The sequence below is a fragment of the Lutra lutra genome, chromosome 9 (genome assembly GCF_902655055.1).
Source record: "Lutra lutra chromosome 9, mLutLut1.2, whole genome shotgun sequence".
NCBI lineage: Eukaryota > Metazoa > Chordata > Mammalia > Carnivora > Mustelidae > Lutra > Lutra lutra.
Window position 1 is genome coordinate 59,881,608 of NC_062286.1, and position 18,689 is coordinate 59,900,296.

Sequence of the window (18,689 nt, forward strand, 5' to 3'; positions counted from 1 at the left end):
AGTCGATCCCTCCCGTCTCCCTGTTCTCTGGCTGCCCTCCATGCTCACCCAGCACATGACCAACTGTTTCTGTCTCTGGCACATGTCCCCGTTTGGAGTCTCCAAACCCAGCAGATTCCTGCTGCGTTCTCCCATGCCCCTCTTCCTGGTCGAGGAAGGGCGGTCTCTGGATCTGCCAGAGAGGTCCCTGCTCAAAGAGCAATAGCTCAGTTGTGCCAGCGATCACAGTTTATGGCAACCCCAAGCTGAGACCCCTCTCCTCGGCTCTGTCTTTGCAGCCAGTTTCCCCACTCTCATACCTGGAAGCTCTGCCACACTCAGGCACCCCCTCTCTTTCTGTGACCCCAAGGGACCTGAGACCACACTGTCCCAGAGAGGGATCCACACCCCACTTAGGCACTGGAGTGCCATTCCTCAGTGGACCTGATTTCTAAAAGTTCTGATTTTGTGCTCTGCTGTTCATCCACTTGTCAGGAGCTGGCGCCTCCCCCCACAGTCTATCTTCCCGAGTATAGCCTCGGATTCAATTCCCCACACATCCTACATTCCAGAAAGTGGTCACTTTTCTGTTCCTAGAATGGTTGCTGTTCTTTTCTTCAATCTCCTGTTGAGTGTGTAGGTGTTCAGAATGGTTTGATAACTACCTAGTTGAATTTCTGAGACCCGACGAAATTTAGGTCTCCTGCTCCTCCTTCCATCTTACTCCTCTCACCACATGGCATTTCTGATCTGGAACTCAGAAACCCAAGAACCACAGACCTGATCTAAAAAAAAAAAAAAGGACCTATAAGCCTGTAGCACATAGTTCATTCTCTTCTATTGGTATTAGAGCGGTGTTATGGAAGAGGGTTTAAGTTTTGGAGCCAGATTGCTATACAAGTAGCAATGGGACCTTGAGCAGGTTTAAAGTTGCCAGTCTTATTTAGCAAATAAAAATAAAAGATGCCTAGTTAATTGTGAATTTCAGGTAATATAGAATTATCTAGTATAGGTAAGTCCCAAATATTGTATGGGATATGGACACTAAAGAATTATTCAGGGCACCTGTTGGTTAAGCATCTGCCTTCAGCTCAGGTCATGATCTCAGGGTCCTAGGATCAAGCCCTGCATTGGGCTCCCTGCTCAGTGGGGAGTCTGCTGCTCCCTCTCCCCTTGCCCCTGCCCCCTGCTCCTTCTCTCTCTCTCAAATAAATAGATGCTTTAAAAAATAAAAATTTATTCATTATCTGAAACTCAAATTTAACTGGGTATTCTATATTTTGTATGGCAACTTTTACTTAACCTCTCTGTGCTTGAGTTTTCTCATTATTAAATGGAATATAACGATAGTACCAATCTGATAGGGTTGTTATGAAGATTACATCAGTTAATACATAGAAAGTACTTAGAATAGTAACTAGTATAGAGAAGATCTCAATAAATGATACTTTGCTATTGTTGTTGATGGGGTTATGATATTTATTGAAGATATTTTTGAGGCCTTTTTCTGTCAGCTGTGATAATTAATTAATGCATAGAGTGAGACTCCACAAGGCTAGGCAAAAGACAATGACTAGACAGGTCCATGTCTCCCAGGAATGGACCTGCCTATGAATGCCTGCTTCATTCATTGGCTGGGTACAGCTTGGGGGAATGTAGCCTCAGTGTAGGTGCAGTGATGTATTTCACATCACAATAGCCAATGCTATTGATCCATTTTGTTTCCTGAAGTCAGAGGTCTCAGAGGTGCATTCTCATGAATACCAATGTACAGATCTCTTTTTCACATAGGTCCAGAGAGCAACTACTCTGTGGAAACTGGAGATATAAAAGGGAGGTTAGTAAGATAAAACTATATCCATTGTCACTGAATTGCATCTCATGGCTGCAAGTAGTATTCATCCTCTCCCTCACTACTATCTGCTTTCTGTCTTTTTGGACTGTTTGCCATCTCCAGGCTTTTCCACTTCATTGAGTACTGGCCATTGTGGGTTGTTGTGGTTGGTTTTTTCCCCAGGCTTTTAAAAGCCATTCCACTAGCAATTCATCCCAGCAGCCTGGAGTCCTGGATAGGATGTTAAATTCCATATCCTGAAAGAGTGCTCCCCACATTAATGAATTCTTATTTATCCTATCTTCCATTCCACATCCCGTTTTTTTACTGGCACATGCTGGCTAAATCTTGCAACTCTTTAAGTGTGTGGTCTCCTAGTTTATCATATCTATCATGTTCCCACCTGGACTGTGCTGAGTTTTAACCCCAGTTATCAGGCTAGCATCCAGGAGAGGGGTAGGAGCATTTCCTGAGGGTAGGGAATATTTGTTGGATTGTGGGGAGAGTTCTCTACAGAATCTTCTACCACAGTGGAATTGCTAGCTCAGATTCAGGGGGTCTGCACCATCAACACTCTCAAAGGCATCTATCCACATGTACCCATCCCAGATATCAGGATCCCATGTGTTTTTAAACAGGGCTTTGACCCAAAAGTAGACTTCCCTGCCTTGGTGGTACATCCAAATGTCTCTAGAATTCTATGACTCTAACAGTTAGGTCTCCCATCTGTCAGCTGTGTCTGCTTTTCAAATGCAGAAGATAAGTACCTCTGTAAGCTAGTAAAGTGGCTCCCTGGCTAGTAACTGTTAGATAATAACATTCTAACAGAATGTTAGAAAAAGGAAAGAAATGGAAAGAAAAGAGTCTTTCATTATGCTTCCTTAGGGCATAAATATAACTTAGTAGTAATCAGACTATTCCATTGTCTACTTAGTAAGTATTGCCTATCCACAGCCTCCACCACCCACCAAAGTACACCACAGAACAGTTCTAAAGAAAGTTCTAAGGCTTTATGAGTTCAGAAGTCATCAAGCATCTTGCCCATCTGAAGAATCCCATGTCACTCAGGAATGGTATCTCAGGATCTCAACTTAATATCTCAACTGCCCACAGTCACTACACAGGAGCAGCTTGTGGAAAGTGTAGCCTTAATGGGAAAACACAATGATACATTTCGAAATGCAGCAGCTGGGGCTGTCAGTCAGTTATACTTCCTGCAGTAGGAGATCTGAGAGAGATATTCTCATGAGTGCCACATTGAGTTCTATAAATAGAAGTGGGAGAGATGACATGAAAACAGCAGAATAGGGAGCTCCAAGAATCAGTCCTTCCACTGAAGCAATCATTAAGCAAACAAAACTGGCAGAATTCAGTAAACTCTAGAATCTAATTTAAAAACTTATAACAATCAGAGTACTTAATAAAGACAGGGATGTTAAATATTGTGCTGATTCTCAGAAATTCAAAAGGCATTTTTGTTTATCTGCTGTCCCCCATTCTCCAGTATGACAGTGGCCATGAAGACAGTGGTCAGCATTTCTGTTACCTAGGTGTTACCTAGCTGGTGCCAAATGGCCATGATGGACCTTGTTCTAAAACACTGTGGTTATGCATTTTGCATTTTGACCAGTCTTTGGTTTCCAGAGGGACCAATGCAGAGGCTTGGTTTTGTTTTGCCTCCAACTAGCCAGAACAGCATCTCTGACAAAAATATTCACATATGTGAAAAGCATTTAAAGACATATAACATGCATAGCTGTCTCAGGCAAGAGATGGAGAATGAGGAAAGCAGCAGTTGGACCAACAGATCTGGGAAAGAGAAGACTGAGGAGAAAATATTTGGGGCATAAATTCCTTGAAGGGCTACCATATATACCAGGGAATCACAGGTACAAGACACATGCCTAAAACTGGTTACATGCTCAGTAAGACTGAACCTCTGGACCTAAGTCTCAAGGAAGACCTTAGGCTCTGCATAAGCAAGCAGGAAAGGCTAAGACAGAATTGTATGTAGGTAATTTGGCTAAGCAATGAAGGAGTGTCCTTACTCCAAGCCAATCTACAAAGACTGGGAGAGTTGTTTGTTGCTTCGGGATTTAAAAAAAAAAGTTCTATTTGGTCATCTGTCAGGAGTTTTAAAAATATCTGGCAGATTGCTGAGATAATGAAACAGATGTTAGTGATCACACATGACAAACAATATAGGCCTTGCAAAAACAGTTTGGGAATGTCCATAAACAACTGGATGAGTGCTTTCAATAGCACAGAAAAACCTGGAGAGGGGAAGAATCTGATTTCCAGAGTTTTATCACATTATGATATTCAAAATGTCTAATTTCAGAAAATGTATATGGAAAGGCATACAAAGAAGCAGGCAAGTATGGCCCATTCACAGGAAGAAAAAATAAAGTCAACAGCATCCCAGGGGAAGCCCAAGCTTTGGGCTTATTAGACAATGACTTTATAGCAACTATGAGCTTAAATGAACTCAAAGAGCTAAAGGAAACCATATACTATGAACCAGAAGGGTGATGTCTTACCAGACAGAGAATGCAATAAAGAGATCAAAATTATAGATAGGAATTAAATAGAAAAATTTGATCTGTAAAATATAATAGCTGAAATGAAAAATTCACTAGATTGGCTCAACAGATTTGAGCAGGCAGAAGAATCTGTGAATGTTAAAATGGGACAATTATCAAGTTAGAGGAGCAGAGGAAAAAAAAGAATGAAGAAAAATTAGTAGAACCTGAGCAACTTCTGGGGTACAGGCATTATGGCATTCTGCACGAATCTACATATCCAAGGAACACGACAAAATTCAAATAGAATCAGTTCAGCAAGATCCACATCAAAACACATTATAATCAAAACTCAGAAGCCAAAAAGAGAATCTTGAAAGTGTGAAGCAGAAAGCAACTTATCTTGTAGATAGGATCCTCAGTAATATTGACAGCTTATTTTTCATTAGAAACCTGGAGGTCAGAAAGTGGTGGGATGGCATTTAAAATGTATGAGAAAAACCATAAATCAAGAATTCTACACCTGATCTTAGAAGAAAAGCTATCAACTCATGATATTAGTTGTGGGTTTTTCATATATGTTTCTCTGACATCAGGAACAAGATAAGAATGTCCACTCTCACCACTTTTTTCAATCTAGTACTTGAAGTCCTAGCTGCAGCAGTCAGACAAGAAAGTGAAATAAAAGGCATTTAGATGGGTAAGGAAGAAGTAAAACTTCCACTATTTGTAGACAACATGATACCAAATATAGAAAACTCTAAAGACCACCAAATAACTACTAGACCTGATAAATGAATTCAGCAAAGTTACAGGATAAAAAATTCATATACAAAAATCTGTTACATTTCTATACACTAATTATGAAGTAGCAGAAAGGGAAATTAAGAAAAAAAATTTACATTTGCACCAAAAAGAATAAAATACCTAGAAATAAACTTAACCAAGGAGGTGAAAGACTTGTATTTTGAAAACTATAAAACACTCATCAAAGAAATTAAGCAAATGGAACAAATGGAAAGATATTTTACACTTATGGAGTAGAAGAACCAATATTGTTAAAATGTTCATACTACCCAAAGCAATCTGCACATTCAATGCAATCCTTATCAAAATTCCAATGGGACTATTCATAGAACTAGAACAAATAATCCTTACATTTGTATGGAACCACAAAAGAACCTGAGTAGCCAAAGCAATTTTGAGAAAGAAGAACAAAGCTGGGAACACAGTCCCAGATTTTAGATATACTATAAAGCTGTAGCAATCAAAAGAGTTTGGTACTGGCACAAAAATAGGCACATAGATCCATGGAACAGAATAAACAGCCCAGAATTAAACCTATAGGGGTGCCTGGGTGGCTCAGTGGGTTAAAGCCTCTGCTTTCGGCTCAGGTCATGATCTCAGGGTCCTGGGATTGAGCCCTACATCGGGCTCTCTGCTGAGCGGGGAGCCTGTTTCCTCCTCTCTCTCTCTCTGCCTGCCTCTCTGCCTGCTTGTGATTTCTCTCTCTGTGTGTCAAATAAATAAAAAATCTTAAAAAAAAAAAAAAAGAAAGAAAGAAACCTATACTTCTATGGTCAAATAATCTACAACAAAGGAGACAAGAATATACAATGGGGAAAAGACGTTCTCTTCATCAAATGGTGCCAGGAAAACTGGATAGCAACATGCAGCAGAATGAAACTGGACAACTTTCTTAGACCATACACAAAAAATAAACTCAAAGTGGATTAAAGACCTAAACGTGAGACCTGAATCCACAAAATTCTTGAAGTGAACATAGATAGTAAAATTTGTCAACATAGGCTGTAGAAACAACATTGTACATATGTCTCCTTAGGCAACAGAAGTAAAAGTTAAACTATTGGGACTACACCAAAATAAAAAGCTTTTGCACAGCAAAGGAAAGCATCAACAGGACAAAAGGGCAGCCTAGTGAATGAGTGAAAGTATTTGCAAATCATATAGAAGATAAAAGGTTAATATCCCAATGCTAAGTGAATAAGTGAAATAAGTCAGAGGAAAGATAATTATCATATAATATCACTCATATGTGGAATCGAAGAAACAAAACAGATGAACCTAGGAGAGAGGAAGGGAAAAAATTAGAAAACAGGGAGGCAAACCATAGGAGACTCTTAACTATAGGGAACAAACTGAGGGTTGTTGGAGGGGAGGTCTGTGGGAGGGTAGAGTAACTGGGTATGGACATTAAGGAGGGCATTTGAAGTAATGAGACTGGGTGTTGTATGAAAGTGATGAATGACTGAATTCTACATCTGAAACTAATAATACGATATATATTAATGAAATTGAATTTAAATAAAAAAGTTTTAAAAAGGGATAAAGAAAGCATATATGAACTATAAGATACCACAAGGAAAAACAACCTGTGAAATTACTTTCCATCATAGTAGCTTGTTTTCTTATGCATTTGGTTATTTTTTTTTTTTTTAAGATTTACTTATTTTAGAGAGAGCACACAAACAGGGAGAAGGGCAGAAGGATAGAAAGAGAATGCCAAGCAGACTCCCTGCAGGGAGTCTGATGCAGGGCTCCATCTCATGACCTGAGATCATGACCTGAGCTGAAATCAAGAATCAGACACATAACCAACTGAGCCATCTAGGCACCTCTGCATTTGGTAGTTTTTTATTGTGAGCATGTATTTGTTTTATTCTAATTGATGGTAATCCTGGGGATTTCTATAAAAAATGCTTTAATCCAGGGGTGCCTGGCTGGCTCAGTTGGTAGATTATCGGCTGTAGGTCTTGGGGTCACAGAGCCTACTTTAAAAAAACTGCTTTAATCCAGACATGAATTTTTTTTAATGCCAAAGTTAGGTGCACTATATCCTGGCAATATTTTAACTCCTGGTTTAATCAGAAGTCTTGGGTTTGGCACCTTTACCTTGAGACTTATTCAGGGCTCAGTCACTTGAATGTGATGGCCCTTAGAGGAGTAGTACCTCTCCCTGCTCCCCAGTATTTGCTTTCTGTTCAGGAATCTTTACTGTAGTTTTAATGAAGGGATTTAATTTGGTTACTATTTTTTTATTGAGGCTAGGGGGCCCTTGGAGAGATTTTCTTATTTTTTTAGAATTCTGTGATGTACTTTAATGTGTGTTTTATAGGCAGTCTAGTTGGGAGCTCCCTTTGGTATTTCTGGTTGATCATGCTGCCAGATGCCAATCCCTATTCTTTCATTTAATCATAGTGCCCTTCGTTACCTCTCACCTAGAAGGAAGATACATCCCATCTTGCCCCTCTTAATTTCACTCTCTCCAATTTTAATTTATCCTGTATATGATTGCCAACTTTATGTATCAATGAACATGTTAGACATTTTAAATTCAAGGTATCTAGAAATAAGCGTTTTGGGCTCAGGAAAGATAGGGATCCTAGAGATTTGTGAGTCATTGATATAATTATCAATGCCATGGAGTGGGTAAGATTAGTGGGGAGACTAGAGTAGTGAGTGTAAATTAAAGAGTACAATAACACATCAACTTCATGGAGTAGGCCGAGGGAAAAAAAAACTAGGAAAGGAGACTAAGAAGATGAAATGCCAGAAATTGGAAAACAAAAGAATGGCATCTCCAAATGGAAGGAAAGGGGGGTTTAAAGGAAGGGAAATTTATACGTTTAGATGTGGCCAGAAGGGCATGCAAGAGAAGGACTTACCATTTGTTTGATCTTTAGAAGGTGGACGATTACTATTGCCAGAAAATTTTCAGTGTAGTGGGATCATATGCAAAATAGCAGTGATTGTATGAACAAGTAGTACAACTTGTTATAATCCTCTGTCCTCTTTCTCTTTACATCCTACCTCCAGTGAATATACAATGAGTCAATCAGTAAGCTTCCTGGAACAAAAATAAACACAGTTACTTTCTGATCTTCCATAGTTGAAAGAAGTTCAAGTAAATACTGGAGAGGCTAGTAAGAAGGGCAAAGGAGGAGATTGGGGATAATAGTCATTAATTTGTGTTGGACTTGACTTACTGTAACTATTTTATTAATAAAGTTTATATAATCTGTTAATACTAATATTCCATATTTCTCATATGTTTTAGTTGAAGTATTTATATTTTACACTATTATATTTCACAATATGAAACGGAGAACAGGGAACAACTTGGTTACTTAACTGCTTGTTTCTGGAACCAGAAAAACTCACAATTATATCTGTGTAAATCTCAGCATTCAGATCAAAACAACAACAACAACAACAACAACAACAAAAAACAACCTTCTAAACCTCTGTGCAAAAAATATGTGATTGTGACATGCTTTACTCTCAAAATCTTAAACTTTCTGTAAAGGTAATTAAATTGTAGTTTTCATCTATCTTAGCATAAATTGAAACTTTCACCATAAAGAATTATTGAAGTTATACTTCAGGGAAAGAGGATATGATTGTGAAAAAAGAGTAGAGAAGTACTACTTCACATATTTAGAAAATACTTTAAAATATTTGGAAACCACTTACTGTCACTTTAGAATAGCCTAGAATGTTTTTTTTTCCAAAACTCACAAATATAACTTTTGTAATAATACATTTGACTTCTCGCCTTTTACCCAAGAAACACCAAAGTGTAATTATTTCATTTGTTACCTTTATCCTGCTACATTTTCCATATCCTTATACTTTTCTCTTACAAAACACAATAAATTTAAAAATTATGAGAGACCTATTTCCTAAGTCAGCCTTTCCCTATACTCAGCAGCATCTGCTCTGGGTTCTACTTATCCCTGAAAGTTGCATTGAAGGCCTCTATAGGCTCTTTGCCTCAGTTCCTCATAAGTGCAATAACATTTCATATAGAAATCCCAACAGGCAAATTCCCTACTGTTTGAAAATACCTTTCCCCATCAGAAGAACGAAAAACAATAACACATAAATACATTAAACTAGCAGCTCTCTCATTTTATGGTTTTGTTCACAACTAAGATATAATATTTCTTTCCTTTCATATAGGTACCAGAGATTTGAAAAGGCATTTCTGTTAGCTGTTGACATTGGTGCTCGCGACCTGTTTATGGTGAGTCATTCCCAGAGATGATTTTGTCCCTTCAGTTCTAAGGCTGAGTAAGTTGTCAGCTTTTGTGACCATTAAAAAGGATTAGTGTCATTTGTGCCTTAGACACATGGTGGGAAAGCATTATTCCATCTTGGCTTGCAGCTTTCCCTTCATGAAACTGGTCAATAGCCATCTAGTCTCTTTTGACTTGTTGACATTTTCCTTGCCAGGGCCCAAAGGATATTTTATGTTTTCTAAGAATTTATAATTCTTGAACTTTTCTCTTCATGTACTTTGATGTGAGGGGATGACACCTTTCTATCTAATAAGCTTAAATGTCTTTTTAATCCATCCTCTAAAGTACAGCTACAGCAGCTAGGACATAAGGCAAAATATGTACAATAGATTTTGAATGTGCTTAGTTTGTCCCTTTGATTTTAGTGTGAAGTAACAAATTATGGATGTTCTCACTTGTATTTTTAAAGTAACCACAGGGCAAAGTAGATCCAGGGGTTTATAAATTCACATACACTTTAATCCTCCCACTTATTAGCTAACAGCAGTAAAATTGGCAGTTTCTTACAGATCTCTGTGCTCTGTATCAGTTTCTTACAAGATCTTTTACCACAATGTCACAGTGAGATCAGATGAAGGTGGTGTTCCTCTTCTGGTTTCCTAGCATATTCTGTTCCACAGAAACTTCACTGTCATCAAAGAAACAATAAAGCAAAAGCTTCTTAAAAACAAAAAAAATTCTGGAAGGCTCTTTTACCTGAATATTCTGCACAATGAAGACATTTTTGTAGTTTAAGATTGATTCTTTAGATGTTAAAATGGGTTCTTGGCTCTAGGTCACTTGTCTTTGGAATGAGTTTGTTGCTTGAATTCTAGCTTTGCATCATTCATTTAAATTGCACTTTCATTGATCATGAAGAAAACCTTTCTAATTACTTCAAAAGTCTGAACCTTCTGTTATTTAGCATCTGTATTTTGTGTTTTGTTCTGTCAAATTGAACAGGTATTTTCGTATATTGAGGGAAGGTTTTACTATTTGGCCAATATCTGTGCATGTTGACATCACAGTTCAGGAGTTATAACACTTTTTTGATTTTTTTCATCTCACTGGCTTTATCTCTACTTTTTCACCTCTGCCTCTATTCACTCCAGTAAAGGTAGCTTTTCTTCATATTTCTTTACTTGCAAGGTTGTTTTTGGGTCTAAGGACAATGTACTGAAAGACTTTGTAAACTGGTAAATAGTATACAGATATCATGTGTTACTACTGTTAAGACAGAGCAACTATTGTTATTACATGGCTATGTAAATAGTGAAGACCTTAAACAGGGCCTGAATTATACGAATGTAAAGGAGGGGATATTTTGTAAGCAAAATCAAGATGATTCATCAAGACCTTAGCTGAAAATAGAATATTTTGATTGTAAGAATAAATAATGCTATAATAGAAAGTAAACAATATTATAAAGTATAGAGAAAAAAAGTAAAATCCACTTGAAATCTTCTAGTCTAGAAATTCACATCCTCAAAAATACCTCTATGTGAATATGTGTGTGTGTGTGTATACTGTACTTTTTGTTTATAACTTGAGTTTTTTCATTCGGCAATATAGTTTTCCATATTGGTAAACATAAGTCTATCATTTCTTCAATGTTTATATTCTATTTTATGGGGATAAAAACAGGCATATGGATAAATGGAACAGAATAAGGGGCCCAGAAATGAATCCACATTTACGGTTCAGCTAGTCTTTGACAAAGATCATACAACAGGATAGAATAGCCTTTTCAGTAAGTAGTGGTAGGCAAATTGGCTATGCACATGCAAAAGAATGAACCGGACCTTATATCACTCACAAAAACTAACTAAAAATGAATTGAAGACTTAAATGTAAGACCTGAAACCATAAAACTTCTAGAAGAAAACATCAAGAAAAAGCTGTTTTACACTGGTCTTGGCGATGTTTTTTCTGTGTCTGTTTTGTTTTTATAAGACAACAAAAGTGTAGGCACAAAAACTAAAATATAAGTGGGACTAGGGGTGTCTGGGTGATTCAGTCAGTTGAGCATCTTATTTTGATCTTGGCTCAGATCTTGATCTTATGGTCATGGGTTCAAGCCCCACATTTAAAAAAAAAAAAAAGGTGGGATTGGGAGGGAGACAAACCATAAGAGACTCTTAATCTCACAAAACAAACTGACGGTTGCCAGGGGTAGGGTTGTAGGGAGAGGGTGGTTGGGTTATGGACACTGGGGAGGGTATGTGCTATGGTGAGTGCTGTGAAGTGTGTAAGCCTGACAATTCACAGACCTGTACCCCTGGGGCTAATAATACATTATATGTTAATCAAAAATTTTTTAAAATACAAAGAAAATAAAATAAATGGGACTGTGTCAAACTAAAAATGCTTCTACACAGTAAATGAAATAGTCAAAATAGTGAAAGGGCAATCTACAAATGGGAGAAAATATTTGAAAATCATATATCTGATAAGGAGTTAATATCCAAACTATATGAGGAACTAATAGAAATCAGTAACAAAATAAATCAAATTATTCAATTAAAAAATGAACAAAGGACCTGAAAAGACATTTTTCCAAAGAAGACATGCAGTTGTCCAACAGGTACATGAAAAGGTATTCAACATCACTAATCACCTGGGAAGTGCAAATCAAAACCACAATCTGTTAACACCTCATACCTGTTAGGATGTCTTTTATCAAAAAAGATATTATAATGGTGGACAAAAATGTGGGGGAAAGGGAACCCTTGTTCACTGTTAGTGGGAGTATAAATTGGTGCAGCCACTATGGAAAAACAATATGGGGGTTCCTCAGAAAATTAAAAATAAAACTGCTACATGATCTAACAGTTCCACCTCTGGGTAAATATCCAAAGGAAACAAAATCAGTATCTTTTTTTTTTTTTTAAAGATTCTTTTTTTTTTTTTTAAAGATTTTACTTATTTGACAGAGAGAAATCATAAGTAGGCAGAGAGGCAGACAGAGAGAGAGGAGGAAGCAGGCTCCCTGCTGAGCAGAAAGCCTGATGTGGGGCTCGAACCCAGGACCTGGGATCATGACCTGAGCTGAAGGCAGTGGCTTAACCCACTGAGCCACCCAGGCGCCCACAAAATCAGTATCTTGAAGAAGTATCTACCCATGTCTACTGCAGCATTATTCACAATAGCTAAGATATAAAAAAACCTAAGTGTTAACTGACAGATGAAGGGAATCTTGCCATTTGCTATATCATTGATGAACCTGAAGGGCATTACACTAAGGAAAATAAGCCAGCTAGAGAAAGATAAATACTGTATGGTATCAGTTATATACAGAATCTTAAATAAAATAAAAGCTAATTTCACAGAAATAGAGAGTAAACTGATAGTTGCCAGGGGCTGGTTAAAATCTTTTTTTTTAAGATTTTTTTTTTTAAATCTTTTACTACCCCAAGATCTTAAAAATTCTTTTTTTTTTTAAGGTTTTATTTTTAAGTAATCTCTACACCCAGCATTGAGCTCAAAGTCAACCCCCCCAAATCAAAAAAGTTGCATGCTCTACAGACTAAGCCAGCCAGGTGCCCCAAAACTTCTTTTTATCTTCCAGAATTTGTATTATTTCAATGTTAACATTCAAACCTACAATCCACCTTTATTGCTTTTTAAGAGGATATAGCTTAAAATTGATTTCTATCATATGTATATCCAGTTGACCTGTGACCATTTATTGACAAAATTGTCCTTTGTTTGCTGCTTTACAGGGTCACCTTTGTCATAAATGAGGTTCCCACAGAAATGCACATCAAAATCATAATGAGATATCACCTCACACCAGTCAGAATAGCTAGTACAAAGTGACAAGAAATAACAAGTGGCAGGGGCACCTGACTGGCTCAGTCTGTGGAGTGTGCAACTCTTGATCTCGGAATTGTGAGTTTGAGCCCCATGTTGGGTATAGAAATTATTTAAAAATAAAATATTAACAAAAATAATAAGTGGTGGCAAGGATCTGGAGAATGTTGGTGAGAACGTAAATTACTGCAGCCACTATGGAAAACAGTATGGAGGTTCCTTAAAAAATTAAAAATAGAAATACCATATGATCCAATAATTTTGCTACTGGATATTTACCCAAAGGAAATGAAAACACTCATTTGAAAAGATATGTTGCACCCCTATGTTTGTTGCAACATTATTTTTTTTTAAGATTTTATTTATTTATTTGAGAGAGAAAGAGACAGAGTGAGAGAGCATGAGAGGGAAGGTCAGAGGGAGAAGCAGACTCCCCATGGAGCTGGGAGCCTGATGTGGGACTCGATCCCAGGACTCCGGGATCATGACCCAAGCCAAAGGCAGTCACTCAACCAACTGAGCCACCCAGGCATCCCTGTTGCAACATTATTTACAATAAGACAAGATATGGAAGCAAACCAAGTGTCCATCCATAGATGAGTGGGTAAAGATGTGATACACACACACACACACACACACACACACACACACAAAATGGAATATTAGCCATAAAAAAGAATGAAATTGTGTCATTTGTGACAACATGGATGGACCCAGAGGGTATTATGCTAAGTGAAATGTCAGGCAGAGAAAGACAAATACAATATGATTTCACTTATATGCGGAAGCTAAAAATAAAAACAAATGAACAGACACCAAAGAGAAACAGAAAGAGGCTCATAAATAAAGAGAACAAAATGTGGTCATCAAAGTAGAAGGGTATGGGGGATAGGCAATAGGTGAAGGGGGTTAAGAGGTACAACCATGTATATATAAAATTAGTACATATAAAATTAGTTAGGGAGATGAAAAGTACAGCATAGGGAATATAGTCAATAATATTTTAATAACTGTGTGTGTTGAGAAATGGTAACTACACTTATCATGGTAAGCATTATATAATGTATAGATTTGTTGAACCACTATGTTGTTCACCCTCAAATAATGTAATACTGTCTGTCAACTATAATTCAATAAAAATAAACCAATCAAATGCCCACATATATGTGCAGGTCTACTACTAGACTCTGTCCTTGCTCCAATACCAGACTGCCTTAATTACTTTATAAATATTTATATCCAATAGTGTAAGTCTTCCAAGTTTGTTTAAATGTGTTGTTCTTATTCTAACTTGTGATAGATGCTTAAGGCATGGATTTTTCAGTTTCTGTTTCCTAATGTATGCATTTAAGGGTATAATTTCCATTTAAGCATGGCTTTGATTGCATTCTGACAATTTTATGTGTCTATTTTTCATTATCATTCAGTGCAAGATATTTCTAACATTTCTGTTGGGAATTCTTCTTTGCTCTAGGTTTCTTAAAAGTGTATTTCCTAATTTCAAACAATAAAATATTTTCTAGAATGACACACACCCCCCTTAACCTATTCTGTATTACACAACCCTTTGAACCTTACTGAAATTCCCTTTGGCTCATTATATGGTCAATGGTAAGATTTCCATGTGCACTGAAGAGAATGTGCAGTCTACAGTTTACAGTTGTTGAATGCAGTGTTCTATATAAGATCAGATTTGTTAGTTATGTTTTTCAGTTCTTCTATATCCTCACTGTGACTGGTGTTTTAAAATTTTCCACTGTAATTGTGGACTTGTCTTTTCTATTTGTTTTAACACTGTAATTAGGTGCATGCCAATTTAGAACTGTCATATTTTCTTGGTATATTGAGCCTTCATCATTATGAAACATTCTTCTATTTTCTAATAATGCTTCTTCCTTAAAACCTGCTTCACCTCAAACCATACCTACACACAGTTTTATTTGGTTTGTACTTGCTTTATACATCATATATGCATGTCTCCTTATATTAAAGTTGTATCTCCTATAAGCAACATATAATTGTGTATTTCTAATTAACTGTCACGTTTGTCTTTTAATTAGGTTATTTAATTGAATTATAATATAAATAAAACAACTGTGTTTGTCCTACCCTCTTTCTTTTCTGTTTGTCTCACGTATTCTATGTCCTTTTATCTAACCACCCTTGCCCTTTATTATGTTAACTATGTTATTCCATTTTTCCCTCCTATTTGCTTATTACTTACATTTTTCCTCTAATTTTTTCTTTTGACTACAGTCCTTTTGCTGGATCTTTTTGTTCTGGTTTTGGGGTCTTTGGTCTTATCTCTTTGTTCTTTTTTTATTGAATGTTGGATATAGAATTTTTTAAATACAGTGATAATTTGAGGTTGTGTATAATGTTGTTTTCCTCCAGAAAGAATTTACTTTTTCTTCTGGCAGATAGTTAGGGTAGGGGTTAAATGATACCTTAATCTGTTCTGGGATTGAGTTTATTTGAAGATGAGTTTCAGTCTAAGAGCCAGTTTATTTCTACTTTAAACTTACATCACAAGTGAAGCACTGCAGGAATCTAGTTGGAAGCCCTGCCCTTTAGCAGACCCTGAAGTATAACTTTGTAGCCTTAGCCCATTGACTCTACCTAAAGCTCTGTGCAGTTTCTCAGCTTCTCAAACACTACTTTCTGTTAAGTTTCTCACCCTCTTGGCCGCCAATTACATATTGGCAAATGCTTTGAAAAGCAAAAGCAGCACCAAATGTCAGGCTTACCTCTCTGGGCTTTACTTCTGTCTAGAATCTTGGTCCTTCAAATATTCACTGTCTTGGTAGTTCTCCAATATCTTCAAACAGAATTTTAAAAATTATTTTATCCAGCTGTTCTAGTTGCTCTCAGCAAGAGTAGTTTTCTGTTATATCCTTATCTGGGTAACTGGAATCAGAAATTCTGCAGAATATTTTTAGGTGAGTGAAGTGTTAAAATTGGCACTAGCTGCTTTCCAATTCTGGATAACCCCTTCCAGTGTGCTATTATGTTTGAACTATTAATCACTAAGAGCCTTAAGTGTCACAAATTCTACTTTAAAGCATGACATATCATCAATTTTATTCCCAAAATGGGACAAATGAAATTTTATGTTTGTATAACTGGAATTTATTTTTCAGTTACAGTAAAAGCAGCCCCCCCAAAAAAAGAAAGAAAAACTAAGTTTTTTAAACTTTAACTTACTTTTTAAAAAGTAAAAAAAAATAATTTTCAGCCCTTCAAGTTGAAGAATTGTATTAATCTTATAAGGTTAATAATGCAGATCTTTCCTTTTAATAATAGCAGAAAATATTTATGTTTATGCTTTCTTAAATTTATAGTCTGTCTTTCTTAAGAGCATGACAAGTGCTTTATGATTATCAGCAACAAAATCTTTACATCTCAGAAAATTAAAGCAGCTAACTTTTCTAGAGCATCTGCAAAGGTCTTATACCAGATAATGCCTTATATAATGATGTAATATATATGTTAATATATAACATATTATACCATTTTATCAATTTTATTAAATTTTCATAATAATCCTAACCAATAGAATTATTATACCTATTTATAGTTGATAAAACTGATTATAAGGAAAATTAAAAATTAGTCAAATTCAGATGTGTTTGACTCTAAAGTTCACACTATTTCCATTTATGCCAAACTACTTATATAAGCTAAAAATTTGGGAAGTTTCCCAAAGCTCAGTGATTTATGACTTGATGACTCCCCATAACTAGGTTCAAAAAACTATTCTTTTCCTTTTATTCTTTACCAAGAGTTATCTGTAAGAAAGTTTATTTCTTTATTTTTCTTTATTTTTTCTTTATTTCTTTATTCTTTATCAAAAGTTATCTGTAAGAAAGTTTACTGCAAAATGACACCTGATCTAGCTTAACTGATTTACAAAACCCTGGTTTATTTAAAGTATTATTCATCCAGATTAAGATCTCTTAAGAGTGAATATAGAAAGGATCACAGAAAAATAACACCAATGCCCATTTCCCTATGTCTCATGAATGGCTCCAGGAAAGAATACTTCCACATGTTTAGCAATAGTTTTCTTAGGGATAGCTGTGGTATATTTCAAACATGACATTGGTAGATCTTTCAGGACTTTTGAGTGTCTTCTTTGAGAACCCATCTAGATCTTGGGAGACACGAAGAGTATCTTTTAGAGTGTCATTTGAACTGAATAAGTATAACACTTTAAGTGTCTGTCCCCAATTTCCTGTCCTTTATTTTTATTTTATGTTTATTTATTTGACAGAGACACAAGGAGAGAGGGAACACAAGTAGGGGCAGTGGGAGAGGGAGAAGAAGGCTTCACACTGAGCAGGGAGCCTGATGCAGGCTTAATCCCAGGACCCTGGGATCATGACCTGAGCCGAAGCCAGACACTTAATGACTGAGCCACCCACGCACCCAATTTCCTGTCCTTTAAAAAAAAAAATTAGTTTCTCATTGACACCTGTAGTACACCTGTAGTTCAGGGTTGTTTGCTACCAAAACCCAAGCAAAAAGGAATAATTATTTAATCAATATTGGCTCAACTGTTTTAAAATATTGCTGGTAAGGAAAGAGGATTTTCCACTTCCAGCTAATGAACAAATTGGTTTTCATACTTGCCCTCCTACTGTAAACTACTAAAAAATTGAACAAAATATAAGACAACTATATTTAGGCATTGGACAATACGTCCTGCAAGACTTTGCTTCTTAAAAAATAGGGAATACTCAGATGGCTCTCTATATAATTTCCAGAGCAGAGACCAGTTATGTCACACACCTGGAGAGCCAAGATAGGAGTTCAGAATTCAGAGATGGTGAGTGATCTAGAATTTGTGGGGCAACATGCCAGAATGGGAAAATCTTTGTGAAGAGTGGGGATCCAGAAGTCTGCAAGGTGACTCCTATGGGTCCTTGATGGAAGGCTAAAGCCACAAGTACACAAAGCTTACCAAGGAGTCACTTCTTTGAGACTGAGAGCTAAATGGAGAGGCTGCTGGGACGCCTGAGTGGCTCAGTCAGTTAAGCATCTGCCTTCAGTTCAGGTCATGATCCCAGGGTTCTGGACTCAAGTCCCACGTTGGGCTTCTTGCTCAGCGGAGAGCTTGCTTTTCCCTTTGCCCCCCTTCCCCCTCCCCCATTGTGCTCTCTTTCTGACAAATAAATAAAAATCTTAAAATAAATAAATAAGTGGAAAGACTGCATAATGCTGAGAGGTGGTGGAATTCTGGATCAAAGTGAAGCAACCTCACTGGGCATTTATATGAAACCACAGAAATGCCATGTTTGAAAATAAAGACCATATCCCAGGACTACGTACAAAACTGAAAGAGATTTGCCTTTAAAAATCACAAAACCTGGGCGCCTGGGTGGCTCAGTGGGTTAAGCCGCTGCCTTCGGCTCAGGTCATGATCTCAGGGTCCTGGGATCGAGTCCCACATCGGGTTCT

At 36.8% G+C, this 18,689-nt stretch overlaps 1 protein-coding gene across 1 annotated transcript in view; it reads left to right on the top strand.

Annotated features, from left to right (window-relative positions):
* WDPCP (WD repeat containing planar cell polarity effector) overlaps positions 1–18,689 on the top strand; it is a 347,887-nt gene that overhangs the window by 135,579 nt on the left and 193,619 nt on the right. Inside the window, 1 exon segment of the mRNA XM_047744384.1 lies at positions 9,319–9,382. Coding sequence (XP_047600340.1) covers positions 9,319–9,382 — 64 coding nt within the window.